This window comes from Perca flavescens, chromosome 6 (genome assembly GCF_004354835.1).
Source record: "Perca flavescens isolate YP-PL-M2 chromosome 6, PFLA_1.0, whole genome shotgun sequence".
Taxonomy (NCBI): Eukaryota; Metazoa; Chordata; class Actinopteri; order Perciformes; family Percidae; genus Perca; species Perca flavescens.
Window position 1 is genome coordinate 8,992,811 of NC_041336.1, and position 26,067 is coordinate 9,018,877.

At 41.0% G+C, this 26,067-nt stretch overlaps 2 protein-coding genes across 3 annotated transcripts in view; both read right to left on the reverse strand.

Annotated features, from left to right (window-relative positions):
* scap (SREBF chaperone) overlaps positions 1-19,631 on the reverse strand; it is a 73,076-nt gene extending 53,445 nt beyond the window's left edge. The window contains exons 1-5 of one of the 2 annotated variants that reach the window (XM_028580869.1): positions 19,427-19,631; positions 9,577-9,777; positions 3,839-3,959; positions 2,489-2,646; positions 488-708 (exon numbers count right to left, since the gene is read on the reverse strand). In XM_028580869.1, the coding sequence (XP_028436670.1) occupies positions 488-708; positions 2,489-2,646; positions 3,839-3,959; positions 9,577-9,698 (622 nt within the window). In that variant the 5' untranslated portion in view covers positions 9,699-9,777; positions 19,427-19,631. Of the gene's footprint in view, positions 1-487; positions 709-2,488; positions 2,647-3,838; positions 3,960-9,576; positions 9,778-15,706; positions 16,523-19,426 lie in introns of those variants that run through there. The other variant, XM_028580868.1, reaches the window with a different exon arrangement.
* Positions 19,632-19,690: 59 nt separating this feature from the next.
* elp6 (elongator acetyltransferase complex subunit 6) lies at positions 19,691-25,084 on the reverse strand. The gene is made up of 7 exons (XM_028580723.1): positions 24,742-25,084; positions 24,485-24,563; positions 23,863-23,933; positions 23,061-23,185; positions 21,863-22,079; positions 20,843-21,004; positions 19,691-20,447 (listed from the first exon to the last, which is right to left on the reverse strand). The coding sequence occupies exons 1-7, from the start codon at positions 24,793-24,795 to the stop codon at positions 20,322-20,324; spliced, it is 834 nt and encodes a 277-aa protein (XP_028436524.1). The 5' UTR covers positions 24,796-25,084; the 3' UTR covers positions 19,691-20,321.
* Positions 25,085-26,067: the final 983 nt, after the last annotated feature.

Consider the following 26,067-nt stretch of genomic DNA (forward strand, 5'->3'; position numbering starts at 1 on the left):
TTCAGAAGTCCATGTTGAAATCGTAGAGGTAGTCCACCAGTGGATGATGTTTACCACCTACTACTGTACCACACTATGTTGCCGGTTGTAGTAGGTTCACCATTTTTGATGGATTGTGTTGAGATAATTTCCCCGGGATGCACTCTATCCAACCGTGTCATGGGTCAAGGCGAAAGTCCGTACACGAGAACATTTGACAGGTCACAAACACGCTTCAACTCAGCCTGAAAATGTCACCACGGTCTTTAGAACAAGTGTACACTGAACACCAGTAGGGGTTTGGGGGAGGTGTATGAAATGCTAGCACTTAAACCTCAACTTTACAATTTAAAACATCTGTGTCAATTCTAAAACTATCTAACCCATGCCATGTTCTCCCTTTTGATTTGAACATCCCTAAAATCAAGAAAAAAAAAAAAAAAGAGGGGCACGTGTGCAGGCTACGTATTAGCTTCTTTTACACCGTTTGAGCCCTGCTCATCCCTACCTCGCAGCGTGGCCGAGGTGTGCAGGCCTTTGGGTTCATGTTTCTGGATGGTCTTGAGGAGGTCGGGGTCCGAGTCGAACAGCTCCCGCTGGTTCTGCCAGTAGTTGCCGGGAGAAACGAGCAGGCAGCCGTGCTCCGGCAGAACCGACTGCATCCGCCGTAAGCCCGGAAACAGGTCGGTCACCTGGAGACACAGCGTCTCCAGACTACGAACCCCGGAGCTGAAAGAGGAGAGACAAGGAGAAGACATAGGTGGTAGAGACTCTGAAGGGGGGGTATTTGCTTGGCAGTTGAGTTCAAATATCAAACAATCTTTGCGCAGCATCGCTTACGGCACCTTCTCCTCAAGTAATTAGTATTGGAGCAGAAGATAACATTAACCTATCAGTTATCTATCAATGTAACTGAACAATAAGCTATGTTCTAGACTTGAACAGGCTGCATTCAAAATCACCAGCACTGTACAACTTCCAAGCGAAACACATTTCAGTGCTTGGTGCAGTACAGCTGCCAAACAAACAGAGGGCTGCAAAAAAGCACGTGCACAACCTTTGAGTTGACAACAGATCTATGGCTTGCTGGAAGTCAACAGTTCTTTCTTTTTTAAGGTCATAGATGTTTTTCTTTCTTTCTCTCATGCCAAAGGGCGAAAATAGTTTGGGGTTCATAGTTGGACTTTGAACTGCTAAACACTATTTTGTTAGTCGATTAAAGAGCCCCTATTATACTCCATTTCATCATCATATTTGTACTCTTGGGATCTACTAGAATAGGTTTACATGGGAGCCTGGTGGACACCAGACCCTTCTCAGTTGTAACTGAGAGTGGGTCTGGGCAAGCTTCATTCGCAGCGCATTTCCAAAGGGGCGTCACCAACGGACGCCGCTCAAATGCCTCTGGTCGCCAATTGGATAGTCCTTCAACCAATCAGAGCACTGATCTGGGTGACGTAGCAGCGACAGCAGCATCAACGGGTTGCTGCCAAAGCGTTGGCCGTCATGTTGAATGTAAACAAAAGGCTGCTCGCCGTCGCTGCGCTATCGTCATCGTGTAACGCCCGCCTCAACGGTTGGGATTGGTGCCTCGATTTGGAAAAATTGGAAATGGGCTTGAATGGGTTCTTGGCCAGGCTGACTTGCAGAGCAAATCTCAAATTTGCCAGAAGTTCTTCGGGGTTTTCCCAGGCTATGTTTACATGCTTTGATGTTCAAAAAACATTATGTTTCTCACACTGCCCACCGCTGCAGTGCCTCCACCTGAAACCTAGTCTGCTCTGATTGGGTCAGCTGGTCCCACTCTGTTGCGATTGGTCAACCAAATTCAAACAAGCCACTGGGCAGACTGTGCTTGCTCAGCTAGAACCTACGGGCAGCACAGATGAAAAACTGGGCCGGCTTTCTCAATCAATGACATCATGAATTGAGGAATTTCAAACAGGGATGTGGACGAGCCGTTTTTAGGCAGTTAAGAAAAAGTGTTGTCTCTAGAAAATAACGCTACATTTGGAGTGAAATGTGTTATTGTACTTTATAAATCTATTACATACACAAACCACTATATAACACACTAAAAGATGGGAAAAATCCAAAAGAGCATAAAAGGGGCTCTTTAAACATTTTGTTTTTCCAAGAAAAAAATGCCATAAACCCTGCTTCTAAATTACATGCATTTGCCTCTTTTCTCCTTAAATATGGCAGATTGAATATCTTTTGGTTATATATCTAATGGTTTTGGACAGTTGGTGAGAGAAAAACATTTTAAATACTTTAAATCTGATTTCCGTGAAATCAATAAAGATCTCAAACTGTTAAGTCTCAAACTGCTAATCAAGAAGCTAAGCAGCAGATTAATAAATTATGTAAATAAAAGTTGGAGCCCTAGTGTCGTCGTACCGTCGTTGGTACATGCAGAATTGTATTGAGGCGTTGATGAAGGTTGACATCCTTCTATTGAAAAGAACAAACATCTGGTTTGCTCCTGTACCACTATGTCTGCGTTTACCTGTCAGAGTGGACGTGGTTGCGTATCTCCTCCAGCAGGCTGAAGGCTCGGCCCAGCGGCGACCGAAACACGTCCACCGTCACCAGGCTGCTGTCCCACGGAGACACCGCCGCCTTCACCAACACCTGCTGGATGTAGGCAACCGGAGGACCCCGGTACTACAGAACACACACACACACACACACACACACACACACACACACACATACATACACGTGACACATTCAGTGTGACAAGAACAACAAGAACTCAAGACAGTGAAAGTCTTCCGTGAGTGCCGTCAAGGTTGCTGTAATCCCGCCTCAACGGCTTTCTGTAAAGTAAAACTGCTGTTGAGAAGTGAGTGAGCCACCGCTTTGTGTTCATCTTTCATCATTTATGAGCCCTCCATCTTTGCTGTGAAACGTGTATACCTCCGTCTGGGTCTGAGAAACCAGTTTTAGACTTTCAGAGTGAGGACAATGTTGTGACGAGACGTCAGTTTACGGATTCAGATTTAACCCTTGTGTTGACTTTGGGTCAAATATTGACCCGTTTTAAATTTTTGTTTTATACAGTATCAGAAAATATGGGACGTAGAAATAAGAAAAATTTTACAATTTAAAACGTTGGAAAAAGCAAAAACAAACTGTGAAAAAAAGGCGTCAAAAACGTTGAAAAACAAGTGTTTTTTTCAAGGTTGACGGGAAGACAACACAAGGGTTAAAAAGGAGAAATCCGGCGCAAAATGAACCTAGGGGTTAATAACACACGTGTACCGAGTCGACCGTCCTCTGGGATATGTTTTCATGCTAATTGAATGTGACTAGTTTTAGCGTAAACCGCCAATTAGCTTATAACGCTAGTCGTCCGGTAACATAGCTCAAGCACGGCGTTCGTTGTTTGACTGATCATGACCGTTTTCCCAAGATGGCGCCTGCCTGTAAACGCGAACGGCACTGTTATATAATCTATCTTTTTAATAAACTGTCGGTACACTTACAAAGTTCTCAATGCTTCGGTTTACATGTAGGGACCCTCATTATGCTACCGGTGAAGTGTGGTGCTATTTTGAGCCTTGTTAGTGGTATAGAAATAGCGATTTCTTTTTACTTTACCCGTGTCCCGACGACTTGCTTTATATGCTAATTAGCGGTTTGCACTAAAAACTGGTCACATTCGATTAGCATGAAAACATGTCCCAGAGAACGGTAGACTCGGTACCCATGTATTATTAACCCCTAGGTTCATTTTGAGCCGGATTTCTCTTTAAGGTTACAATCAGTTATGGGTTAGGATTAAAGGTTAAGGAATACTAGTAATAATGGAATGTATATACTAGAAATGTGCGTGAGCTTTCTCTTCTCCTACCCAGTCGGGCCGTTCTCCGAGGTCTCCCTGAGGCTCATGGGAAGGGACGCTGTAATCTCGCACTCCTGTGGTGAACTCCACGGGACCCGTCCCAGGCAGGGGAAGCCTCAATAACGGATAGCTGGGAGAGAGAAAGGGAGGGGTACACAGTAGATGGGAAACACAAGCGTGAGAATGACTGAACCTCTCAACGTCTGCTGATTTGACCTGCTGGAGATATTTTCAACAATGTTTCAAGTTGACTGAGTTCAACTGATATTTCATAATGGGACATACTGGTGCCGTGTATAACATTAGACCCATACATTTGGGAGCATTCCCTCTAAGGGTGTGATGATACATCGATCTGGATTCAATCAACGATACAATATAATCTACAGAAAGAGAAAATTATTTTGAAATTCCCACTTCATATTTATTCTTTTTTTATTAAAAAAAATAAATAAAAAAGGAGTAGTTTGTTTTTAATTTAAAATGTCTGGAAGAGTTTAGTAATGAAATTGTCAAATTATATTTTAGTTGCTTTTTTATAAATATATATAAATGTAACTGATTGCGTTAAATGGGCTTATGTATCGTCTCGGTCGCAGGCCCCGGAATTTAACCGAAATCATATTGTGGCAGACTTTGTGATATTGTATCGTATGTATTTGTGAAGCTGCAAAAATAGCTTAAACCGGCAGATACTTGATATACTGTATATACACAGGTGCGATGTGTGTGTGTTCACTATGCAACCCCTTCAGAGAACATGACACCAGGTCCCCTGGCTTTTCTTGCAAGACTAAGTACTACCTGGAGAGAAATCCTCCCCATTTATCCTGGAAATGGGTGGGTCCTTATGGAACCAGTTTCCTCTGAGCAACACACCTCTCATTTCTTGTCCCGTCAGTCAGTGTGGGTGTGAGAGTATGTAGGGAAGTTCATTTAATAATGGGAGTTTTGAGCAACCGTGAAGAATAACAGTTGAAAGATGAGCTTTCAGTGGTGACAGGAGAGATGGGCCAATAAGGGAGTGCTTCTGTGTACAGTACCGGTGTTCTTTATTTCTGCTAACTGATCATGTATACCCACTAACACAGGATTAACAAAAACAGCTAACTTGAATCCTTTTCAATTTCAAAAATAATTATAGAGAATATTTATTCGGGCATTCTAGGCCTTTATTGAATAGGACAGCTGAGAATGTTGAAGGGGAAAGAGAGGAGGAATGACATTCAGCCACAGGTCGGAATGGAACCTGCGGCCGCTGTGACAAGGACTGAGCCCTTGTACATGGGACGTACGCTCTACCAGGTGAGCTCTCCAGGTGCCCCAGAGAGAACACTTCTAGCACTAGAGCATTACTAACAGGGGTTTGGGCTAACATCTTCTATCATGGTATATATTATTTTATATCACAATACAGTAGCGGTTCTGTAAATTCAATTTCATTTATTTATTTATTTAACAGGGACAGTGCTCATTAATCAACAGCAAAGCAACTGTAAATGAGCCAGATTTAGCTCAGCAGGCTAATTTTCATCTGTTGTCCCTGGCCAGTTTGAAAATGGCAACCTAAAAAAAAAAAATATGAAAACAAGAAACACAGACCAGAATTAAGAAATGGTTTAAAATAACCATACTTTACATCACATTTGATTATTTTCTTCTTTTATTTGGAACTTCCATACAAACCAAAACAACATCAGACACTATCTTATCTTGTGTCATTTTGTTAGTCTAAGTGCCAAACTGACATGAGCCTATCATTTCTGTAGCCCACTCCTTGACAACAGACCCTGAACGCCTTTTTCTCAGCTCGCGTTCCACTCTCCACAACGCTGTCACGTCCTGAGATCGATATTGTTGTCAGACACTTTTAGTAACAATCTGACACTGTCAGTACCAAAAAACTGGACAAAAAGCAAGGCTGCACAAAAAGCCCCATTAGGTTACATTGCAGTTGGGTTCGCGCCGGCTTATCACTGTGGTCTCGCTCAATACTGAACCGCATTTCAAAGATTTTTGGTCACACCCGTATATTAGATACAAATGCATGGGGAAATGAAAAAGAAAAAAATAAGATAGTTACCCTTTAAGAAAAGTTGCCCATAGGGCTGTCATCAAGACCAAGACAAGTCAAAACCAGAACAGTTCACTGACTAAAACAGTCAAATCTGAGAAAAACAAGTCCTCTCCCAAGACCATGCTTGAATTTATATTAGCAGCTAGTCCTTTCTTTTTTATAAACCAGAGTAAAGACAAGAGCTCTTGCACTATTAAAGCACTAAAAGATTTCAAAACTTTGTTTATTGTTTATTAAGGATCCCCATCACCGTAGTGAAGACTATTCTTCCCGGGGTCCAACACAAGACAAACAAATATTATAAAGCAAAATACATATTTAGTATACATAATATACATATTTACATAGTTTATAAAATGGCACATCCAAAGAAAGGGAGGGCTGCAGCTGAGTAAACCCCTTTCATAAGGGACACATGCATATGACCCGTGTTGGCCCTATTCATTAAAAACAGCTGTCACGCTGTTAGTAAAGACTCAAGTCAGCAGTGAGGTTCCATTCACTTAACTGATACACCAGAGAATTACACAAGACGTTACAGATTTGGTTTACTGCCGGCCTGTTCCTTAATCTAACTGCCACAGGAGAATCTCTGAGGGGAACATTTACAGCCTTAATGGGAATCCCCTAAATCACCTAGTACAATGAGTGGACAGCAGCATGCTGGCACACATAAGAAAAGGCATTGTGCATTCTGCAATCAGACAGTGATTTACTCTGGAGGGTAGGCTAGACCAGGGATCTTCAACAGGGGGTCCAGAACCCATAGGGGGTCCTCAGCGTCTCCAAATTATTGTTCAAAAATTAAAAAGTCTCAACATGAATCCAAAACATTATTAGCAAATACAGTATGAATCCCATGCTAACTGGCCTATAGGTAAGGTAGTCACTAAGGTAGCCATCCACAGAAAGTGTTCATCCTAAAGATTCACTGTGACTCATGTATGTATTAAAACAGGATTTAAAAAACCATGGCAACAATTATTAAGCTATTTGAATAGCTTAGTATTCTATGCACTAAAAAAGGTATGTGTAAAGGCTGTAGGCCTAGTTTATTTTGCAACTTAATTTTATACACTATATGTAGTAGGCGGTCCCTGCTCTGTCTCTCTTTCAGTTGAGGGGTCCTTGGATTAAAACACATTGAAGACCCCTGGGCTAGACCCATCAGGAACACACGATGTGTGTGTGAATTTATGGTAATGCTTGAGGACATTATCAGCTTTCTACATTACATTACATGTCATTTAGCTGAAGCTTTTATCCAAAGCGACTTACAATTACTATATATGTCAGAGGTGGCACGCCTCTGGAGCAACTAGGGGTTAAGTGTCTTGCTCAGGGTAACATTGGTTGGTGTATCGCGGTGGGAATCGAACCTGGGTCTCCCACACCAAAGGCATTTCTCAAGTTGTAATCAATCACACAAGCCTCCAAGCTGAGGGGCCTGTAAAGAAATTATCCAAATGTTGAGTTATTATGTAAAAGAAACTTGATTTGTTTGACGTTTTGATCTTTGAGATCAAGTATTTCTGATTGTATTAAACTGGACGAGAGATGAGGAGGGTCTGGAAAATGACCCCAAAAACTGAGGAGCAGGTGATAAGGTATATGCTGAGTCACAGTTATTGATCAGTAACACTATCACCTTCCACGTCGCCAGTGTATTGTCAATTTTGTGCTGTTGGTTGAGTGCAAATGTTACTTATTTTCCTTTCAGAAATGTGCTTGTCAGTTCGGATAGAAACCTCTTCTCCCTTGGTTTCTTTCTTTCCCTCCCTCCCTCACCTCCCAACCTCCCTCCCCCTCTCTGCAAGGTCACTGTAGCTCCACAAAGGCCTCTTTTGTGCCGAGCCGGCCCCCCTCCTGACAGGCAGATGGATGGACAGACCTCCCATTCTCACAGGGCCATTTTCTCACAGCCCTGTGCTCGAGTTCTGCCTTTAACATCCCCGTCGTCAAGCACTTTTCTTTCACTTTGCCCGTTGGCTCTGCACCCCTGCTGTAAGGTGCTGCAGGGACAGCTCGCAGCAAGTGCATGCGTGTGTTTCAGATCGCTGGGGCTGTTTCACAATGCCTTTGCTGATGAAGCCAGGGCCAGCTCTCTGACCTATGTCCTCTCTTTGGACCAGAGATTGAGCAAGAGCAGAAATGTTGTGTGGGTAGTGTGTTAGAGTGAATGTGTGTGTCGTGGTGTCGGCGGGGGGGGCTGTTATGTGTATGCAGATGGCCGGTTCGGATGAGCAGAGCCAGTTGTTTGTCTCCTCTGTCCAATCCCTTTCTTTTCAATTTATTCTGTCGACACTGGGTGACAAGAAGGCTTTTTTTCTCATGTTTTAAAAAAGGAGTCCACGCTAAAAAGCAGGCACTGCACCGTCCCTCTGTCACTGTCAATCGCTCGCAAACACCAAATCTAACTTTTGAGTATCCAACACTACTTACTTACGAATCAGACACGTACTGTACCTCGATATTGTATCCTTCACTATGGATTGTGAGCACACGTGCACGTATGGAAAAAGAAGTTGCCGCAGGTCAAGACAGCGAACTTAAAGGTCCCATGGCATGCTGCTTTTTGGATGCTTTTATATAGACCTTAGTTGTCCCCTAATACTGTATCTAAAGTGTATTTCCCGAAATTCAGCCCTGGTGCAGAATTACAGCCACTAGAGCTAGTCCCACAATGAGCTTTCCTCAGGATGTGCCATTTCTGTGTTTGTAGCTTTAAATGCTATTGAGGAGGAGAGGGGGACCAACTGCCACTTTGCTCGTTTGCAAACCATGATGTCTCTCTCTTTCTCATGGGTGGGCCAAATTTTATGGGCAGGCAAAGCAGAGAAAGGGGAGGTAACCTTGCACCTTATGACTTCATAACAAATAGATCAGTCCATCTGAGCTTTCCTTTTCTCAAAGGCAGAGCAGGATACCCAGGACTCGGTTTCCACCTGTCGCCATTTCTAGCCACTGGGGGACCATAGGCAGGCTGGGGGAACTCATATTAATGTTAAAAAACCTCATAAAGTGACATTTTCAGGCCATGGGACCTTTAAAGTACAGTACTGGCCTGAATATTGGCGATGGCGCAGTGGATATGACGCATGCCTTTGGTGCGGTAGACCCGGGTTAGATTCCCGCTGTGATACATCAACCAATGTGTCCCTGAGCAAGACACTTAACCCCTAGTTGCTCCAGAGGCGTGCGACCTCTAACATATGTAGCAATTGTAAGTCGCTTTGGATAAAAGCGTCAGCTAAATGACATGTAATGTAATAATATATAAGTATACTAGTGCCTTAAAGGAATACTTTGCCAATTTAAATCCAGTTCTGTGCAGGGTTTCTACAGGTTTCAACAAGTCAAATGTAAGCCTTATTAGGACCTTCATGAATTAAATTTAACAAAAAGTTCTTGCAAAGTATACAAAATTATTAAAATTGAATAATTTGAATAATATAATAATAATCTGTACATATACAGTGAATTATATTTGGACTAGTGAAAGGAAGAACTGCAACCCCACAGAATAAAAGGACTCAGCCCACATGGGGCGCACGCTCTCACTGGGTGAGCTTGAGGTCGCACCACGATTTCCAATTTTAAGCGGGAAAATAAATACAATTTCATCAAAATTTTAAGCATGAAAAAAATAAAAGACAGACAGAACACCTACCAGCAGGTGAGGATGCTGGCTGAGGTGAAGAGGATGATGGGTACTGGGTAGGAGGCACACAGCAGCCCGTGGCGGTAGAAGGCCGCCGAGATCTTCTCTCTCAGCTGCTCGCGCAGCGTCATCCTGGTGGGCGGGGTCAACTGCCGGCCATTGGGAAGCACTGCGCGGCCGAGGACGGTGCACCGCGGGGCATCCAGGGACCTGGAGGAGCAAGTGAGACAACAGTTGAACAGTAATATTAAATAATAATATATAATTTAATAACCGGAATTGTTTGTGTGCTGCTGCGCTTCCCTGTGTGTGTGTGTGTGTGTGTGTGTGTGTGTGTGTGTGTGTGTGTGTGTGTGTGTGTGTGTGTGTGTGTGTGTGTGTGTGTGTGTGTGTGTGTGTAGAAATTGATTTATTTGAAATAGGGACAATGCACAAATAAACATTAAACTTGTTAAACAAGAGAATATGTCTTGGGCCAGGTTATAGCAACAATTGCTAATTTCCACCTGTAGTCCCTGGGCAGGTATGACAAATTTAAAACAAAACAAAACAATTTTAAATAGAAATATCACAAAACTATATATAAATGACATGATGTGCATATTAATTAAGAACAAACAGTTTAGTAAAAAAAGGGGCGCCATCAGCCCACTCACTCTCTCTTTCTCTCCCCTCCCATCACACACACTGAAAAAATTCAGCAGCAGCTTAGGCACGTTAGAGTACATTCAACTCCAGATATTCATTCATACAAGGATACACACACACACACACACACACACACACACACACACACACACACACACACACACACACACACACACACACACACATACAGTATCCTATATATGTGAGCAAACTTGTTTACTCAACAACCAACTCTTTGTTAGGCATGAGAAGGTGTGAGAATTTGTACATAAAATATGTTCCGTGGGGAGGGCATTCCACTGCCTCATGGCAACACATGAGAAAGAGGAACTCCCAAATTGGGTTTTACGTTGTGGGACGCTACACTCCCCCCTTGTAACGCTTTGAGTTGTTCACACTGTTATTTCGGAGCAGAGTGTTACAAACCTTTTCAGAGGGGGAGCAGTAGCACTGTATATGATTTTATGTAATAAAGACACATTTGAGTGTTTTATTAAATTATCAAAACTAAGTAGATCATATTTGACAAGTATATGACAATGATGATAATGACGAGGTTTTTCTGTCATGAATCTTGAGGCAGTTTTTATACAAAGATTCCAAGGGTTTTATGACTGTTTTACATGCCTGAGACCAGGATGTAATGCAGTATAAAAAGTGGGGAATGATCATTGCATTTAAGTATGTACTAGATGCTTCAGTGGTGAGAGAGTTTCTTATGTATCTAAAATTAACTAAATTGAATTTCAGTTTGTTGCACAAATTTTTAACATGATCTTCAAAACTGAGTGTTGAATCTAGAGTTACCCCTAGATATTTAAATCTCTCCACGTGTTTTATATATTGGCCGTTTACTGAAATTTCAGGATAAGTTTTAAGTTTAGATCGATTTGTGAAGAACATGGTTACAGTTTTTTCAACATTTAATGTGAGACACGAATTACGTAACCAGTCACTAACCTTGCTCATGACGCTTGATAATTTCTTTGCTACGTCTATTGCACTTCTCCCATGGGTATATAAAACGGTGTCATCAGCATACATAACAATATTTATGCCCTTGCAAACCGAAGGCAGGTCATTAATATATAAACAAAAGAGCAGTGGCCCTAAAATTGACCCCTGTGGAACTCCCACAGTGGATGCAAGATGTGTAGACAATGTTCCATTTACTTGCACACATTGTTTTCGATTTATCAAGTATGATTTGATCCAATTTTGGACATTTATGGAGATATCATATTTGGCCAGTTTGTGTATCAGTACCTCATGGTTAACTGTATCAAAGGCTTTGCGTAAATCTAAGAAGACTGCTCCCACCACTCCTCCTTGATCTAAGCTAGTTTTAATTTCTTCAAGGAAGTAGCAGCATGCAGTTTCAGTGGAATGTTTTTTCCTGAAACCAAATTGCATAGGATGAAAAAAGGACTTTGAGTCCAGATGTGCTATTAGTTGTTCTGCCACAACTTTTTCAATAACCTTTGATGCAGCTGGGAGAATACTGATGGGTCGATAATTAGAGACCACTTGAGTATCTCCAGATTTATGCACAGGGGTTACAATGGCAGGCTTGAGCACACTAGGAAAGACGTTTTCATTAAAAGACTTATTTATAATCATGGCTAGAGGTATCATAATAGATGTCTTGTGTTGTTTTAAAAAAGCAGTATCACAACCATATACATCTTTACCTTTGCTGTTAGATAAAAATGAGATTACATTTTCCACTTTCTCTGTGTTAATAAGGGAAAACTTGAAAGCAGAATCATCATAGGTAAAAGCTTGTGTGAGTTGAGTTTTAGGAAAACTTAAACTAAATTTTTGTACTGAATTTATGAAATACTCATTAAAACATTCCCCAATAGTCTGGTCATCATCCTGGATACAGCCATCCACCATAAGTTTTAAATGTTTATTTGCTGATTTTTCCCATCCAAGTATCTTGTCAATGCTCTTCCATAACTTTTTGGGGTTTCCTTTTGCCTCATTAATAACATTAAGGAAGAAATTTGCTCTAGCCTTTCTAAGTTGTTGTGTGACATTGTTTCTTAAACTTTTTAAAATCAGATGATGAGTATTTAATTTTGATATTAAAAACTTTTTCATAGAAGCATCCCTTTTTTTCATTAATTCCCAGAGTTTTGTGTTGAACCAGGGTAGATTATATTTTTTATTTGTTTTCCTGCCCCTTTTTTTGGTGTATTTTAATAATGTCTTTAATAGTTGACATTAAATCAGCACAGGCTGGCTCACAGGGCATGCTACCAATGGTGTTATGCCAATTTACTTGTTTTATTTCATTTTCAATGAAGGCCATGTCCTTTGGAGCGATAAAAGGTATGCATTTCCCCTTCATTGAGTTCTGATTTTTAAAGCGAGTTTGACAATTTTCTGGATGCCAGAGTAAGATTATGATTTGATAACCCAGTAATGAGGTTATAAATCTTTCTAATTCTATCTGGTTTATTTGTAAAAATTAAGTCTAAAAGAGTTTGGGAAGACTTTGTTATTCTTGTGGGTTTATGGATTATCTGCGTCATCTGACAAGTTTTGGCAATATCTTAACCAGGTTTCTGTTGATAAATGGCGCGATCGCTTCCCGCTACCTCAAGATAGCAATACGCCAAAAATTCACCTGAACACACCTCCCTGTAAGACCAGCACGCCAATGGGCGCACAGATGGGCGCAGGTGCATTTGCTATTTAAACGACGTGGGCGCTGGACGGGAAAATGACAACTGCATCGGTCTTAAACGTGGGTTGTCTTCCCGTCAACCTTGAAAAAAACACTTTTTTTCGCCTCAACGTCCCATATTTTCTGATATAAAACAAAAAGTGAAAACGGGTAAATTTGACCCAAAGTCAACACAAGGGTTAAAACTAGCAAAGACACTTGTGTCGGGCTTTGCGCTGCGCTGGGTGCAAGATAGGGCCGTCAGTCTTTTAATTTTATACATTTATGACGTACTTTTTTTTTGGAGGATATTGCGGATTTGTTAAAGACGAAACTTTTTAATTAACCAATGTATTTATCCTTCAATGTATTTAAAATGTCCGATATGGCTGTCCAAAGTTCCTAGAGCTCTTCCAGTTGCTCGTTTTGTCCAGTTAGAGTTCTGAAAGGTATTAGATGTACAATTAGAAAATACAGGAAATTCTCAATTAAAAATCTCCAACCAGCAAATGTTTGGCACGTGATGTCCACGAGTGGTTCTGGAAAGACAAGTGGTGTTGTGGGGCAGTGGTGGCCTAAAGGTCAGAGAAACGAGCTTGTGCACAGTAGGTCCTTGGTTCAATCCCCAGACCGACAGGATGAAATCTGGGTGAAAGAGCAGATGTGGCCGCTGGACGGGAAATTGACAACTGCATCGGTCTTAACCTTGTGTTGTCTTCCCGTCAACCTTGAAAAAACACTTCTTTTTTTCTCGACGTTTTTGACGCCTTTTTTTTTCACAGTTTGTTTTTGCTTTTTCCAACGTTTTAAATTGTTAAATTTTTCTTCTACACATTTTCAGCGCTTTATTTCTACGTCACATATTTTCTGATATAAAACAAAAATTTAAAATGGGTAAATTTGACCTGAAGTCAACACAAGGGTTAAATGAATAAAGAAAATAAAGTACATACTGGCCATTTACAGTACAGTAGGCTACCAAAAATAGTGACATTATAACACATTTCATTAAATATGGCCCTGATACAGGCTCTATCTGAACTCTTTGAACATGTCTTAAAACATGCTAATCTCAATGTCAAATGCTTTCAATAAATTTATTGGACAAAAAAAAACCCCGATTTATCGTGCAGGCCTAGCCCTTAACCCCAACCTCTCCAGTGGCCAGCAGCTCAGACCGGGGTTGTACTGGGCAGCTTCCAGGTATGAATGTGTAACTGTGTGAATGTGATCCGGGTGTTCCTATATTACATATTGCACCTTTAAAGTGAAGCTCTGTCCTGGACACCTAATAAGTTACATGCTCCACGTTTTGGCACACACGCTGCTGACTAAAAGGCCCCATGTGTTTTTCTGTCAGGCCAGCTCATACAGGGGTCACATGCTAGACAGAACTTCAACACAGAGCTCATTCAGCAGCCAAAAAGGTGTGGACGCATTCCCCACAGGAGAAAAACACGCAACTCCGGCTGAACAGCTAGACTGAAGCAAACAGATGTAGCCTGCAGGTCTCATTGCTCACACCCGGGTAAACAACCAGCAGCCTTTTGTCATTGGACAACGGGTAAATTCCACTTCCACTCAGGTAGGAAAGCACAAGGGGGATAAGCTGTCCTGAAACCAATCGTTAATTCATAGAATGACAACTGTCAAATCAATCATTTACTGGCTCACACAATCGAAAATATGAGAATTTACTGGATTCTATTTTTTATCATTATAAAACAATAACGTATTTTTAGGTCTTTGGCTATTTGTTGGAGATAAGAAACAATTTGATGTTGTCACCTTTGGCTCTCTTAACCTGTGATTGTGAACATGACTAACAGTCAGTTGCAGTCCTAATATTTACACAGCTATGAACTCAAGAATCCAGATGCTTTACATTAAAATCCTTTTACAATAGGAATGTGTTCATTTTATAAAGCAAAAATGCCACAAATCAACTGGTTCCAGCAACATTTATGAGTATATTTGCTGTTTTTTTGTTTGTTTTTTAGACTTTTGTAATAGTAAATCTAATGGGCTACCTTTGGGTTCTGGGCTGTTGGTCGGAAAAGAAATAGGCCACTTAATTAATTCCTTAATTGAGACAATATTCATCATATTATGATAATCAAAGTCATTGTTAGTCGCAGCCCAAAAATACAGCCAATGAACTGTGTGTCACTACTATGCATTACATTAAAAACAACTCTTCAAAACAACCTATGTAAAACATAAAACGTACACGATTCATTTGGTGGGTTGTTAAATTACAGATTTAAAGAAAAAAGATTTGTAAAATGATGAACACAATGTGTTTATACAGCTACAATATGTGAAATCTTTGCCTTCTGGGTGGTTTACCTAACTTAAAACTAAAATCATTTCCTTCAGTTTCCAATATCAATTCATCTCCTGAGCACTTTCTTTTACCCAATCTCAGCTCTCCTCTCTGTTTACTCAGCAGACAGGTTCAGCGCTGCTATCGAGTGTTGGAGTTAAACATTTGTAATAAAGCAGTGTGTATACCAAGCTGCCCTGGAAAACACACACACACACACACACACACACACACACACACACACACACACACACACACACACACACACACACACACACACACACACACACACACACACACACACAAAGCAGCTGGATTTGTACAGCATCTCATTCTACTGACCATTAAGCCTCAGCTTCTCACATGATGTCAATAAGCAGCCACCACCATTATTTGTTAACCATGCCAAAACACAACAACGCAGCTCTGTCACATCAGGGACATCTTTCTACAAACAACAAAAAAAGCCTTGAACTGTTCTCAGACTGTACCTGCTAAGGATAGACCAGGCAATCTCTCTGGCTCGGAGCCGTTTACATCCCTTGAAAGCAGCAGCACTGGGTTTTTTAAGTGCAAGCGGTGCCTTGTGGTTAACGTAGTGCTCCCTTCTTGATTCAGGCAAAGTGTGTGACTGTTCGGCTCGTCCCTCCGGGCACAACGGAAACATATCCTGGGAGGAATTTGCCTCAGGAGTCTCTTGTTCTGCCGTTATAAATACCCTATACAGTAAAAACAGCAACGTCCTGGCAAGCTTGCACAATGGGTTCTGCAAAGTTAAAAACAGGCTTTGAAGTGAAGCCTTTCTGCTCTCCGTCTCTGTAGGAAAGGCGACTCTCGGCCAGGTTTTGGTCCTGCTTACTTTCTCGCGAGGGAATACTTTCATTGAATGCCTCCATCTCTCTGCTGTTTGTCAAGTTCACTGCGTGCTGTGGGGTTACACGAGTGGAGCAGCGAGACCTGATCTGCCACAGGCTCAGCAGCATCTCCGTCAGTGAACTAATCCGACATTGAGCCGATCAGAAACTCAACGAGCAGGGCTCAGGGCCTATGGCCAGCCCGCGCTGCTGCCCTCCTCCTCTGCTGACAGTCTGCAGGCAGCCTATCCTGCATGTTGTAGCACGCCGGGACATTCGCATCTCAAAAGAATAATAAGTTTGACGGATGCTTTAAAACCAAAACTTCACAAACAGCGTAGAACATGAACACCAGCCACACAGGCTGAGTGCTGGTAAACTGTTGTTTCAGGCTGGTGAGTTTGTGTTCACTCTTCAGCCACTTTGGCAGGTGACCAGCAATTGTTGGGAAATCCTATTCGGTCTGGCCCGGATGGTTTGTTGGGATATACAGCTACTACGAGGGAATACAAAATAAGATTTCTGCTTAAACCCAACAAGCCACAATCTTTAATCACAACACCCTGGAAAATGTCTCTTGTTTAATAACCCTGGGCTTTTGCACATACGTGCTGGGCAACTAATATTTTAACAAAGAACAGTCTACATGCCCACATAAGAAGCCAGAACACTTACAAACAAGCAAAAGCACAGCTACAGACAGTTAGTGAGATCATTATGGGCCTTTCAGCAGCTTAGTTAGGTAGCTTTTAGATTAGATTAAGGTAGATTTATAAAGCTATGTGCCTAAAACATTACTGTAAGCAAAATGGTTTACTAAAGTTACGGATAAATTGTATCAGATCTGTTTAAAAACTAAGATAGCATGCTCTGAAATTCCCTTCACTGAAATTGGATGTGTGCAAAAAAGCAAAAAAATCCCAGCTTACCTCTTTTCAACACTCCCTAAAATGCCTAGTTTGAAGGCATCCCCAGGGTTTATATATTCCAGTGGCATAATCATCTATGTTCTGTATCATGCAATGCTTTTGCATGCCTTATTAAATACCTTCAAGTGAATTGCTGCAGGCTAAAAGCTATACCCACAAGCATTCCAGAGAGCTTTAAGCTACAGTGTCCATTCTCAGTAACATAACTTCATCCACATTCAATCCCATGGTTGCATAATAATGTGAAAGCATGCTCCTCTGGTCATTAGTCCTGCTGTGAAGACAAGCTTGACATGGATGAGCAGATTACTGCAACAGAGCCTTTTACAACCAGAGCTGATGGCAAAAGAGGGAAATGCCCTGTCAATCAGTAACTATAATGTAATAGCGAATGATGTGCAAGAGACAGTCCGTTTCCGCACCTGGATTTCTGACGAGTTCTTTAAAAGAGGAAGAAAATGAGGACCCAGGACATTTTGAATGTCACATGTTTTTAACAGAATAGTTTGGTATAGTTTCAAAAAGTCATCTTTTTTCAACACGCGCAAAACTGTCTTTACAATCGAGGTCACATCAAACAAGACCGTGAATGCATGCAGGGATGATGGGGCTGATGCAACCCTGTGGCAACATCACCTGCCCAGAACAAGCGAATAGAGTGGCTCCCACAAACAAGGTTCTAGGATAGTCCTCAAATATAAAGTGTGAAAGTGTAGTTTTACCTTTATCATGTGGTAGACTTTGACAAAAATGATTAAGGCAGAAAAGGATTTACCTAAGATTGAGTAATCCATCACAGGTTTCTCTGTACACAACATTTACCACAACGCATTTGTCGGATCAACTTCTCGACAAAAGGCCATGGGCTATTTGTTTTCGCCTTTAACCAAAAACAACAAATAGCCCATGGCCTTTGTCAAGAAGGTGTAAAAACATCTGAGCTGGCACATGCAAATAATGGCCTAATTTGCTACGTTTTAATACTACTCAAATTTCCAAAGATAACACACACCTTGCTGTTTGTCCTGATTGGGCAAATGCATTTTCATAAATGAATCCCTAAGTGTCAACTTGTTATCTAATTAATGTTAGTGAAAGCATGAAATGAAATGCCAACAAGTTTGTGAATTACGTATTCAGTATTATCTGAATTTACTTTACTACCACTGGATCCTGTTGTTACTGGTTTTGGTCAGACATGATTCTCCTGTAAATTGATTATTAATAACCATGATATACGTGCTTTATTACATAAATAAATTGTCTCTGTTCCACATTTCATCAAAGATATAAAAAGGACATTGAAGGTGCTTGCTCATTTTGTGAAATGGTTCCATTAGATTTATCATTTATCATCTTTTCTTTTCATGTACCCACTCGTGTATTTTTTTGGCAAGATGTGTGTACATTATTTCCCAATATATTGACTCTGAATTTTCCGACTCTGAAATTAATTGTTTGGTTGTTGTTGTTTTTTTTAATTACTCTGCTACCAAAGCAATACTACAGCATCAATTTGATCGTATTACTCGCAAAATCTCATTCATAAATCTACATTTTATGAACTAATATATGATTTCTGGCTGTGTTCGGATCCCCTGGCATTTTCAGTTTTTTTTTATGTTTACCATGCTATTTGTCAATTTTTTTTTTTAAAAGCTTGCGAATTGGAGTAGCCTTACCAAGATGAATTGTAGAAGTTAACGACAAACCCACATTGTTAGCTTGCTAACGTTAACCGAGTGCGTGTGTGACTTAACGTTAGCTAACTTAACATTAGTTTATCTCTCGCACAAAAAACGCTTCATAACCGGAGCACTTTAAAAAAAAAAAAACTTATTTCTTTGGTTCCCGGCCACAACTAAATATACCCACACACGTATAACGTTACTCCAAATTTCTGTACCTGCAGACAACTTGTGATGGCACCAAGCTAGCTAAAGGCTGACTCCTAACGTTAGCTATGTTAGCTAGCTCCTCAACAAACCCAGTAAACTCGGGTCCAAATCAATAATTTATTAATTACCTAGAAGAGATTGTGGCAACGAACCGAGGGCAGGCGTTACGAACAACTGATTAACTTCGCTGTCATTGTGAAACTATGAAAATAGTTTGTAACGTAATCCAACAACGCTGCTAAATAACGTTAACGTTAGCTTAGCATAGTGACGACGTTAAGTTGTACCATACAGTTTGGGATATCTGCTTTTAGACAACAAGACGCGCGTGTGAGCCCAGCAACTGCAATCTTGCAGCTATGGCTAGAACATCCCTCATCAGCCAACATACTGGTGTGATTAGACATTTCAAAAGCTCCCATGCTCATGCTCTCAACAGCCATGGAGCTAACTTTCCCCACGCAGCTAGCTAAAGCTAACGGGTTATATAGCTCAACTGTTCACACTTGCCTGGACAAACTTCAGAGTACCTTAAATGTAGTTGTTGCTTTGGTGCTCCTGGGTAAAGTGACGAGCAACCGCCGTGTTATTCCTTTGTATGGGAGCTAAAGGCTACCTCATACGCCTCGTATCAGATGCATGCAGGCGCAGTGTTTCAATTTTGCTGGTTGTCAAATCCCAGAGACCTCTCCACTCCGACCTCTCAACCTGCAGTGTGGTTTGCTGCAGAGACAGGGCGACCTCTAGTGTGCACAAAGACAATGACAACAATTTCCACTGTTTCATATACAGTCTATGGTTTAAATAGATTTTATTCAACAAAGATCCATTCAGTGGTAAGATGATTCTGGGTGGACATAATCATCTATTTATTCATTGTTATTCTCTCGGCTAAATACCAGCCGTCCATGTGACCAATGTATGTTCTTTTTTGGTTTACAGTAAAACTAGAAGTCCGTCAATTGTTTATGAATGCCCACTTACCATCACAAATGTAAAACGGTCTGCATTCATAGCACGCACGCATGTCACAACACACAAAAACTGATTCAACTAATAACCGAATATTGACAGCAGCATGGGTCTTTAGACACACCTTCAGCAGGCCAGCCTGATAATCAGACTCAACTGTCATTTTGTTTTCACTTCACTTATTTGAATAGCTGGAGGGAAAGTGAAGCGAGAAGTAGGCAGCGATTCAGAGGGGCCGGCAGAATCACAGCATCCTTCCTCCAGACAGTCTGGGGTCCAGGCTGGGTCCTCGACACTAGCGAGCATCCAAATGTAAAGCCTGGCTGTGGTTGGTAAATTTGGTCCAGTTCGCCAACTACCAACATTTGTATTGTCTGGTGATATTAAAAATCTAACAGTCAGTTGTCACATTTAAAAGAGACAAAAGGCAAACAAGGATGTTGAAAGGTGCAACTAGAGAACAGCGCTGGACGTCCCAGGAGCAAAGAAGGAGGCTCCTTTATCGTGGACCTTGTACTGAAAGAGTTTCTTCTGTGTGTACTGCCAATCACCTTGTCTCCTCCTCCAACACACTTCCACCTGAAAGTAAAGAACACTACTGGTTTACTTACATTGTTGTTTAGTAAAATCTGTTTGTGCGTCTTGCACTGATCACCTGCAATACATACTGTATATATATGTAACCTCTTACAGACCTTGTGCCATATATATCACCATTTGTGTCACTTTTGAAATAGATCATATTTGAATGTCAACTTGGGCGTTGGTACATTCTGACCATTTTTGACAATTCTCTGACATTTTGTTGACCATAGGATTCATCGAGAAAATAATTGGCAGTTTAATAATTAGTCAACTTTATATACAGCACTATCCTCAACTGTATGCAGTTGTACTTTGACTATAGACACATCTGTGGTGTTAGAAGTTGTATCTATCAGAATCATAAAGACCGTACGGACAAACACACTAACCTGGCCATGTATGTCCCTGCAGAAGCCAGTGGGGAGACCCTGTACATGAAGAGTGAGGCTACACTGGTGGGTCAGGCCCTTCAGAAGTCTCTCGGAGCCTTCGTCATCTCCGTCATCCTCCTCTTCTTCCCCGTCACAGCGTACCAGCATCACCACATTGCCCTGCAGTCACAGTCAAAGTTATGGTGAAAAGACAGAGTTTTTATTACAGCTGTTCACTTCATCGCAGTAAATACATCTTACAGATACATACATCTTACTCACAGAGCAGAAGAGCATGATCAGCTCAAGACTACGCAACTCTATAACGCTTCACAAAAGGGAAGAGGAGAGATAGACTTCTTTGCATAGTCTGTCTGCCTCTCCTCCCTTTCCACCACTTCCACTACCTCCTATAATAATAGTTATTTACTGACTGTCCACTGGCCCACTGTTTGCTGGCTACATTAGCCCATATGAACAACCCCTCCCTCCGCTTCATCCTTGCACTGCTGTAGTTTTTGTGTTGCTAGGTCTGCATTGTTCTCTTGTATTGTCCATATTTAATGCTGGTCTCTAGACTTTGTGTCCTTGCACTACTGGACTTGGTTGCACTGCTCTAGAGCACCTTGCCATGCGTGCTTGTCACAGGGTCGGCCCCTGCCCTGTCACTGCGGGCGTCTCATGCTTGTACATCCTTTGGTGCATTCATGTGGATTTTTTATTTGGTGTCTTTTCTTTTGTTGTCCATGTTGTTCATGTGGATTTGCTATTTTGTCATCCTGTTTGTGATGTATGTGTATGTTGTGTGTGATTTCTTTGAGCTACTGGGACCTTGAATTTCCCCTTGAGGATCAATAAAGTATCTATCTCTCTCTCTCTCTCTCTCTCTCTATACAGTAGCTATGTTATGAATACATGCAACTGCAAATTCCATTCAAACCACAACCACCTCACCCCTGGCTGTGCCGACTAAGAAGAGTATATGCCACCTAAAAAGTCTCAACTAAATCATTCTTTGACTGACAGCAAGGATCTCACCTGTAGCTGCGAGCAGACGGTGGCTCGGCAGTAGTGGCTGAAGTCCAGCACGGCTCCAACGCTCACCCCCAGACTCAGGAGCACACTGATGTCATCCACCAGCAACACCGGGGGACCCCACTCCTCTGCCCCATCGGCCTCCTCTTCCCCGCCACCAGAACTGGTCACACTGGACCGGACAAACTCGTACAGGCTCTTAAGGCCAACAGCAGGATCACTGAAGACAGAGAGAGAGGCAACACAGTGTCAGACAGGCAAATATGTGTTGTCACAGGGTTCCTACATAGGTCTGGAAGTCTGGAAATATGTGGAAACATTTATAGCATTTTACATCTTGATATGTTGGAAAAGGACAAAAATTTGAGTAGTGTTTGAATGTAATATTGTTGGATTGGTAAACCAGATAGACGATTCAAAATGCAGTTTCCAGACTTTTAACAGGCACAAGGAGAGAAGGCAACACATCACTCCAGTTCTGGCTCACCTGCATTGGCCTGCGTTTGTTTTTAAAGCCTTGAACGGACTTTCTCCACAATATATCGCGGACCTGCTAACTCCATATTCAGCCCCCAGATCACTCAGGCCATCCTCACAACAGATCCCCCTAGTCCCTCTCTCACGCTGCAAAACTGAAGGGGACCGTGCTTTCTCCATGTTTGCTCCCAGGCTTTGGAAAAGCCTCCCGCCACATATTAAGTCATGTTCTACGACTGAAAACTTCAAATCTAATATAAAGACCCATTTTGTTTTTCACTTGCTTTTAGTGATGCCTGAGGCTGCCTGTCTCCTGATCTGTCTTTTTATTCCCTATACTGCCTTTTAAGCCATTGCTGATTTAATTCCCTCTTCTAATGTCCTTCTTTTTTGGCATTGGTTTTACCATGCAAGTTGTTTTGTGTTACATTTTGTTGTGTTGTGTTTGTTATGGACTTTTTTTATTTATTTATGTAGCCTGCAGTTGTTTATCTATGTATCGAGGCATACTTTACCCCATCTGCCCTGGTTGTAAAGCACTTTGGGTCAGCTTATGCTGCTTTAAATGCGCTAAATAAATAAAGATGACTTGACTTGACAAACTCAAATACATACAATGATAGTTACGTTCATTTACATCAGGGTTACAAATAAACAGCGATGACAATAAAAAGATATACGTCTGTAAAGGTAAGAAAATAAAGTGTACAAAATGGGTTTGTACCTGAGGAAGCCCATGGCTTGACTTCTTGTGTCAGTTTCTTGAGGAATCAAAACTGACAGCGACTCATTCAGTCCCTCTAGGAAAACCAGCTGACCCTTCTCCTTTGCTTGTACTAGGCTGACACCCTGAGGACACACAATTCACACAAATTAAAAGGTCATCACTTGTGATTGCACCAAGGTCATCACTTGTGATTGCACCAAGCTAAATCCAAACATATTCTTTTTACACATTAAATAGAAAAGCTTGTGGTAAACAAAAATGGGGTCATACATGCCACAAAGATCTAGCATTACAGATGCATGCACATCCAGTGTATGCATACCTAAAACTAAAAGATAACAGATAAAAGCTAAGTGGACACATTGGTATTTGACTGACCATATAATGGGTGACAAGTTGTTGTAAGACACATTACGTTTAGCCTTTTTTTTTTTATCCAATTCTTGTCTGGAGTTCAATGACGACATTTTTTTTTACATTTCTGAGCAGTCAATATTAGGAGAAAGCCACCAATAATGATAAACTCTGTCGATATTCCTGTGACCGAAGAAATAACGTATAATACAGAAGTGACAAGGAAAGGAGTAAGAATTAAAAATGGTTAAAGTGTGTTTTAAAGTAGGAGGCTGACATGATGGATTCAGTTGAGTAAATGCAAAATAAACACATCAATATCAGACTAACTGCAATGTAAAATGCTAACCCTTTAATGTCATAAGGTTTTCAAATAACACTCTCCTCTTACAGTGTAAATGTTAAATGAGAATACAGTACACCGATGACAACATTAGAGACTCACCAGTCTTTGACTAATTGCACTGTAATGATTGAAGGACTGCACCAGACCCAGAAACCACACTTTGCAGCGTGCTAAAAAAAAAAAAAAAAAAAAGAGAGAGATCAGCTGTGGCTCAAATACGTGTGCGAGATATATCGACTCAATATCATTATCGCAATATCACGTTGCGCAATATCATATTTAGGGGTGCAAGATATATCTACTCAATATCGTTATCGCAATATATTGAAAGTGTCGCAATAAGTATTTATATATTTTATACTGTCCAACCAGTAGAACATGTCCTGTTGTGTAGACATGGTCCTTATTTATTTATTCATGTTGGACCAGTCCAATATGACCGTCAGTTGAAATAAACCTTGTGTTGTAAGAAAACTTGTTTAATTTGTTATGAATCTATTTTGATGCGTTTTCCCGTAACTTTTGTAATTTTACATATGTTTAAAAATATCGAAATTAATATCGATATTGCAATATTCATAATCGATATCTCAATATCACATTTTGTCAATATCGTGCAACCCTAGGCTCAAACCCTCTGGCTAAATAAGCTGTATCAGACACGAATGACCAGTTTGTCTCATGTTGATACCTTTGATACACTTGACAGGTGATAACTCACCTCGTAGGTACAAAGAGAGGAAGTGGTGAATGAGGAAAGAGGCATCACTCTTTCTGTCTGAGAGCAAGACAAATTCCCCCTGTAACGTTACAACAGGAGGACAAAGTTAGCTAAAAACTTTAGACAAATATGATGCCGTAACATTTTGAGGTTAACGATAAGAGGAATTCACACATAGTGGATTAGCGTGTAGCAACAATGCGTAATGCTGACCATATTACCATGCCAGATCAATAAAAAAAAAGTTAACTCCTCACCTGTGTGAAGCTGTCGGGAGAGGTGTTCAAGATACTATTGAGCTCTGTATACATAGCTAGCTAATTATAACGCTAACGTTACTAGCAAACCTAACTGTAATTAAAACAAGTGTGTGCGTGGGCTAAGATAACGTTACAAAACAGGAGTTGTTAGCAGAAATTAATCTCAAAATGTGTCTTGTAAATTCATAGGTTTAAAAACTAACATCAAAGTTTCTACTTTACTAACTACACAACGTAATTCCTTTCCTCTCAACTAGCTGCTGTGCTAACGTCCAGTAGCATTCTATGAAAGAAGAATAAACACCTCACAAGAGGTCTCACTCTGCACTCAGCTAGCGGAGACGTACCTTTGGACCACGGAAAAAGCCGTTAACGTCTTCCTGCTGCGTAAATAAATTACGTTACATAGTTATTTTTGTAAGATGTATTTATTCTAGACTACACAAAATCAAAACCACAAACGTCTTCAAAGTGAGTTTTAGGATGTCATGCGTATTTGTTTTTGGAAAAACAGCCACCTCAAGTCTGTGACAGAATGGTCTCCATGGCGACAGCTTTGTACAGCGATCTTAATAGACGATCTTTGCTTGCACATGGCGACTTCTTCGACGTTTTTCCATTCCTAAATGTAAGACACCGCCACCTGTTGGTGGTACCGTGTTAATGGGAATTCGAAGCAGTAGTAGTAGTTGTGGTGGTGTTAGAACCAATGTTACTATAAATAGACAGTTACATGCAGGAATCAAGTCAGACACAGTCAAATGAATGACAGTAAAAGAATTATTCTCATCTCGTGACAAATTCTGCCTCAGAGAAACCAAACCTGACCTCTACTTTGCATTGTTCCACTTTAGATCAGATTCTAAATTTGTCAATCTTTAGCATCCAAATGTGACTCATGAGAGAACTAAGGCTACGTTCAGACTGCAGGCAAAATCAGATTTTTTGGTGGGTAAAGTGACCAGGTCAGACTTTTTCAGAAGTAGTGTGAAATCAAATTCAAAATCAGATTTAGACCACTTCCATATGTGGTCCTGAATCAGACCCAGGTCTGATTTTTTTCAATGCGGCCGCAGTGTGAACAACCAAGGCGGATCTGATGCAATTTTTACATCAATCCACATCGACATTTGTCACAATTATGCGCCGGCGGGAGTCAGCCCTAAGACAGTAAAATTAAAAACTTGACTAGGCCTACAAAATGGAAAACAGTGATGGACCTAATTAGTGTATTAATGTTTTACAGCTGCCATTACACAAACATTTTGAAATAAAAGTGAAAATGCTTACTTCTTCCATAACCTCCCTAACTTTAGTGCAACA

What these genes read in the sequence shown, in the direction of transcription:
- elp6 (XM_028580723.1), bottom strand. Translation starts at nt 24,795, where the DNA reads ATGTATACAGAGCTCAATAGTATCTTGAACACCTCTCCCGACAGCTTC. An exon ending in CTCCCGACAGCTTCACACAG is followed by an intron (nt 24,564 to 24,741) that starts GTGAGGAGTTAA and finishes GTAACGTTACAG; the next exon opens with GGGGAATTTGTCTTGCTCTC. An exon ending in GCAGGGACATACATGGCCAG is followed by an intron (nt 20,448 to 20,842) that starts GTTAGTGTGTTT and finishes CTTTACTTTCAG; the next exon opens with GTGGAAGTGTGTTGGAGGAG.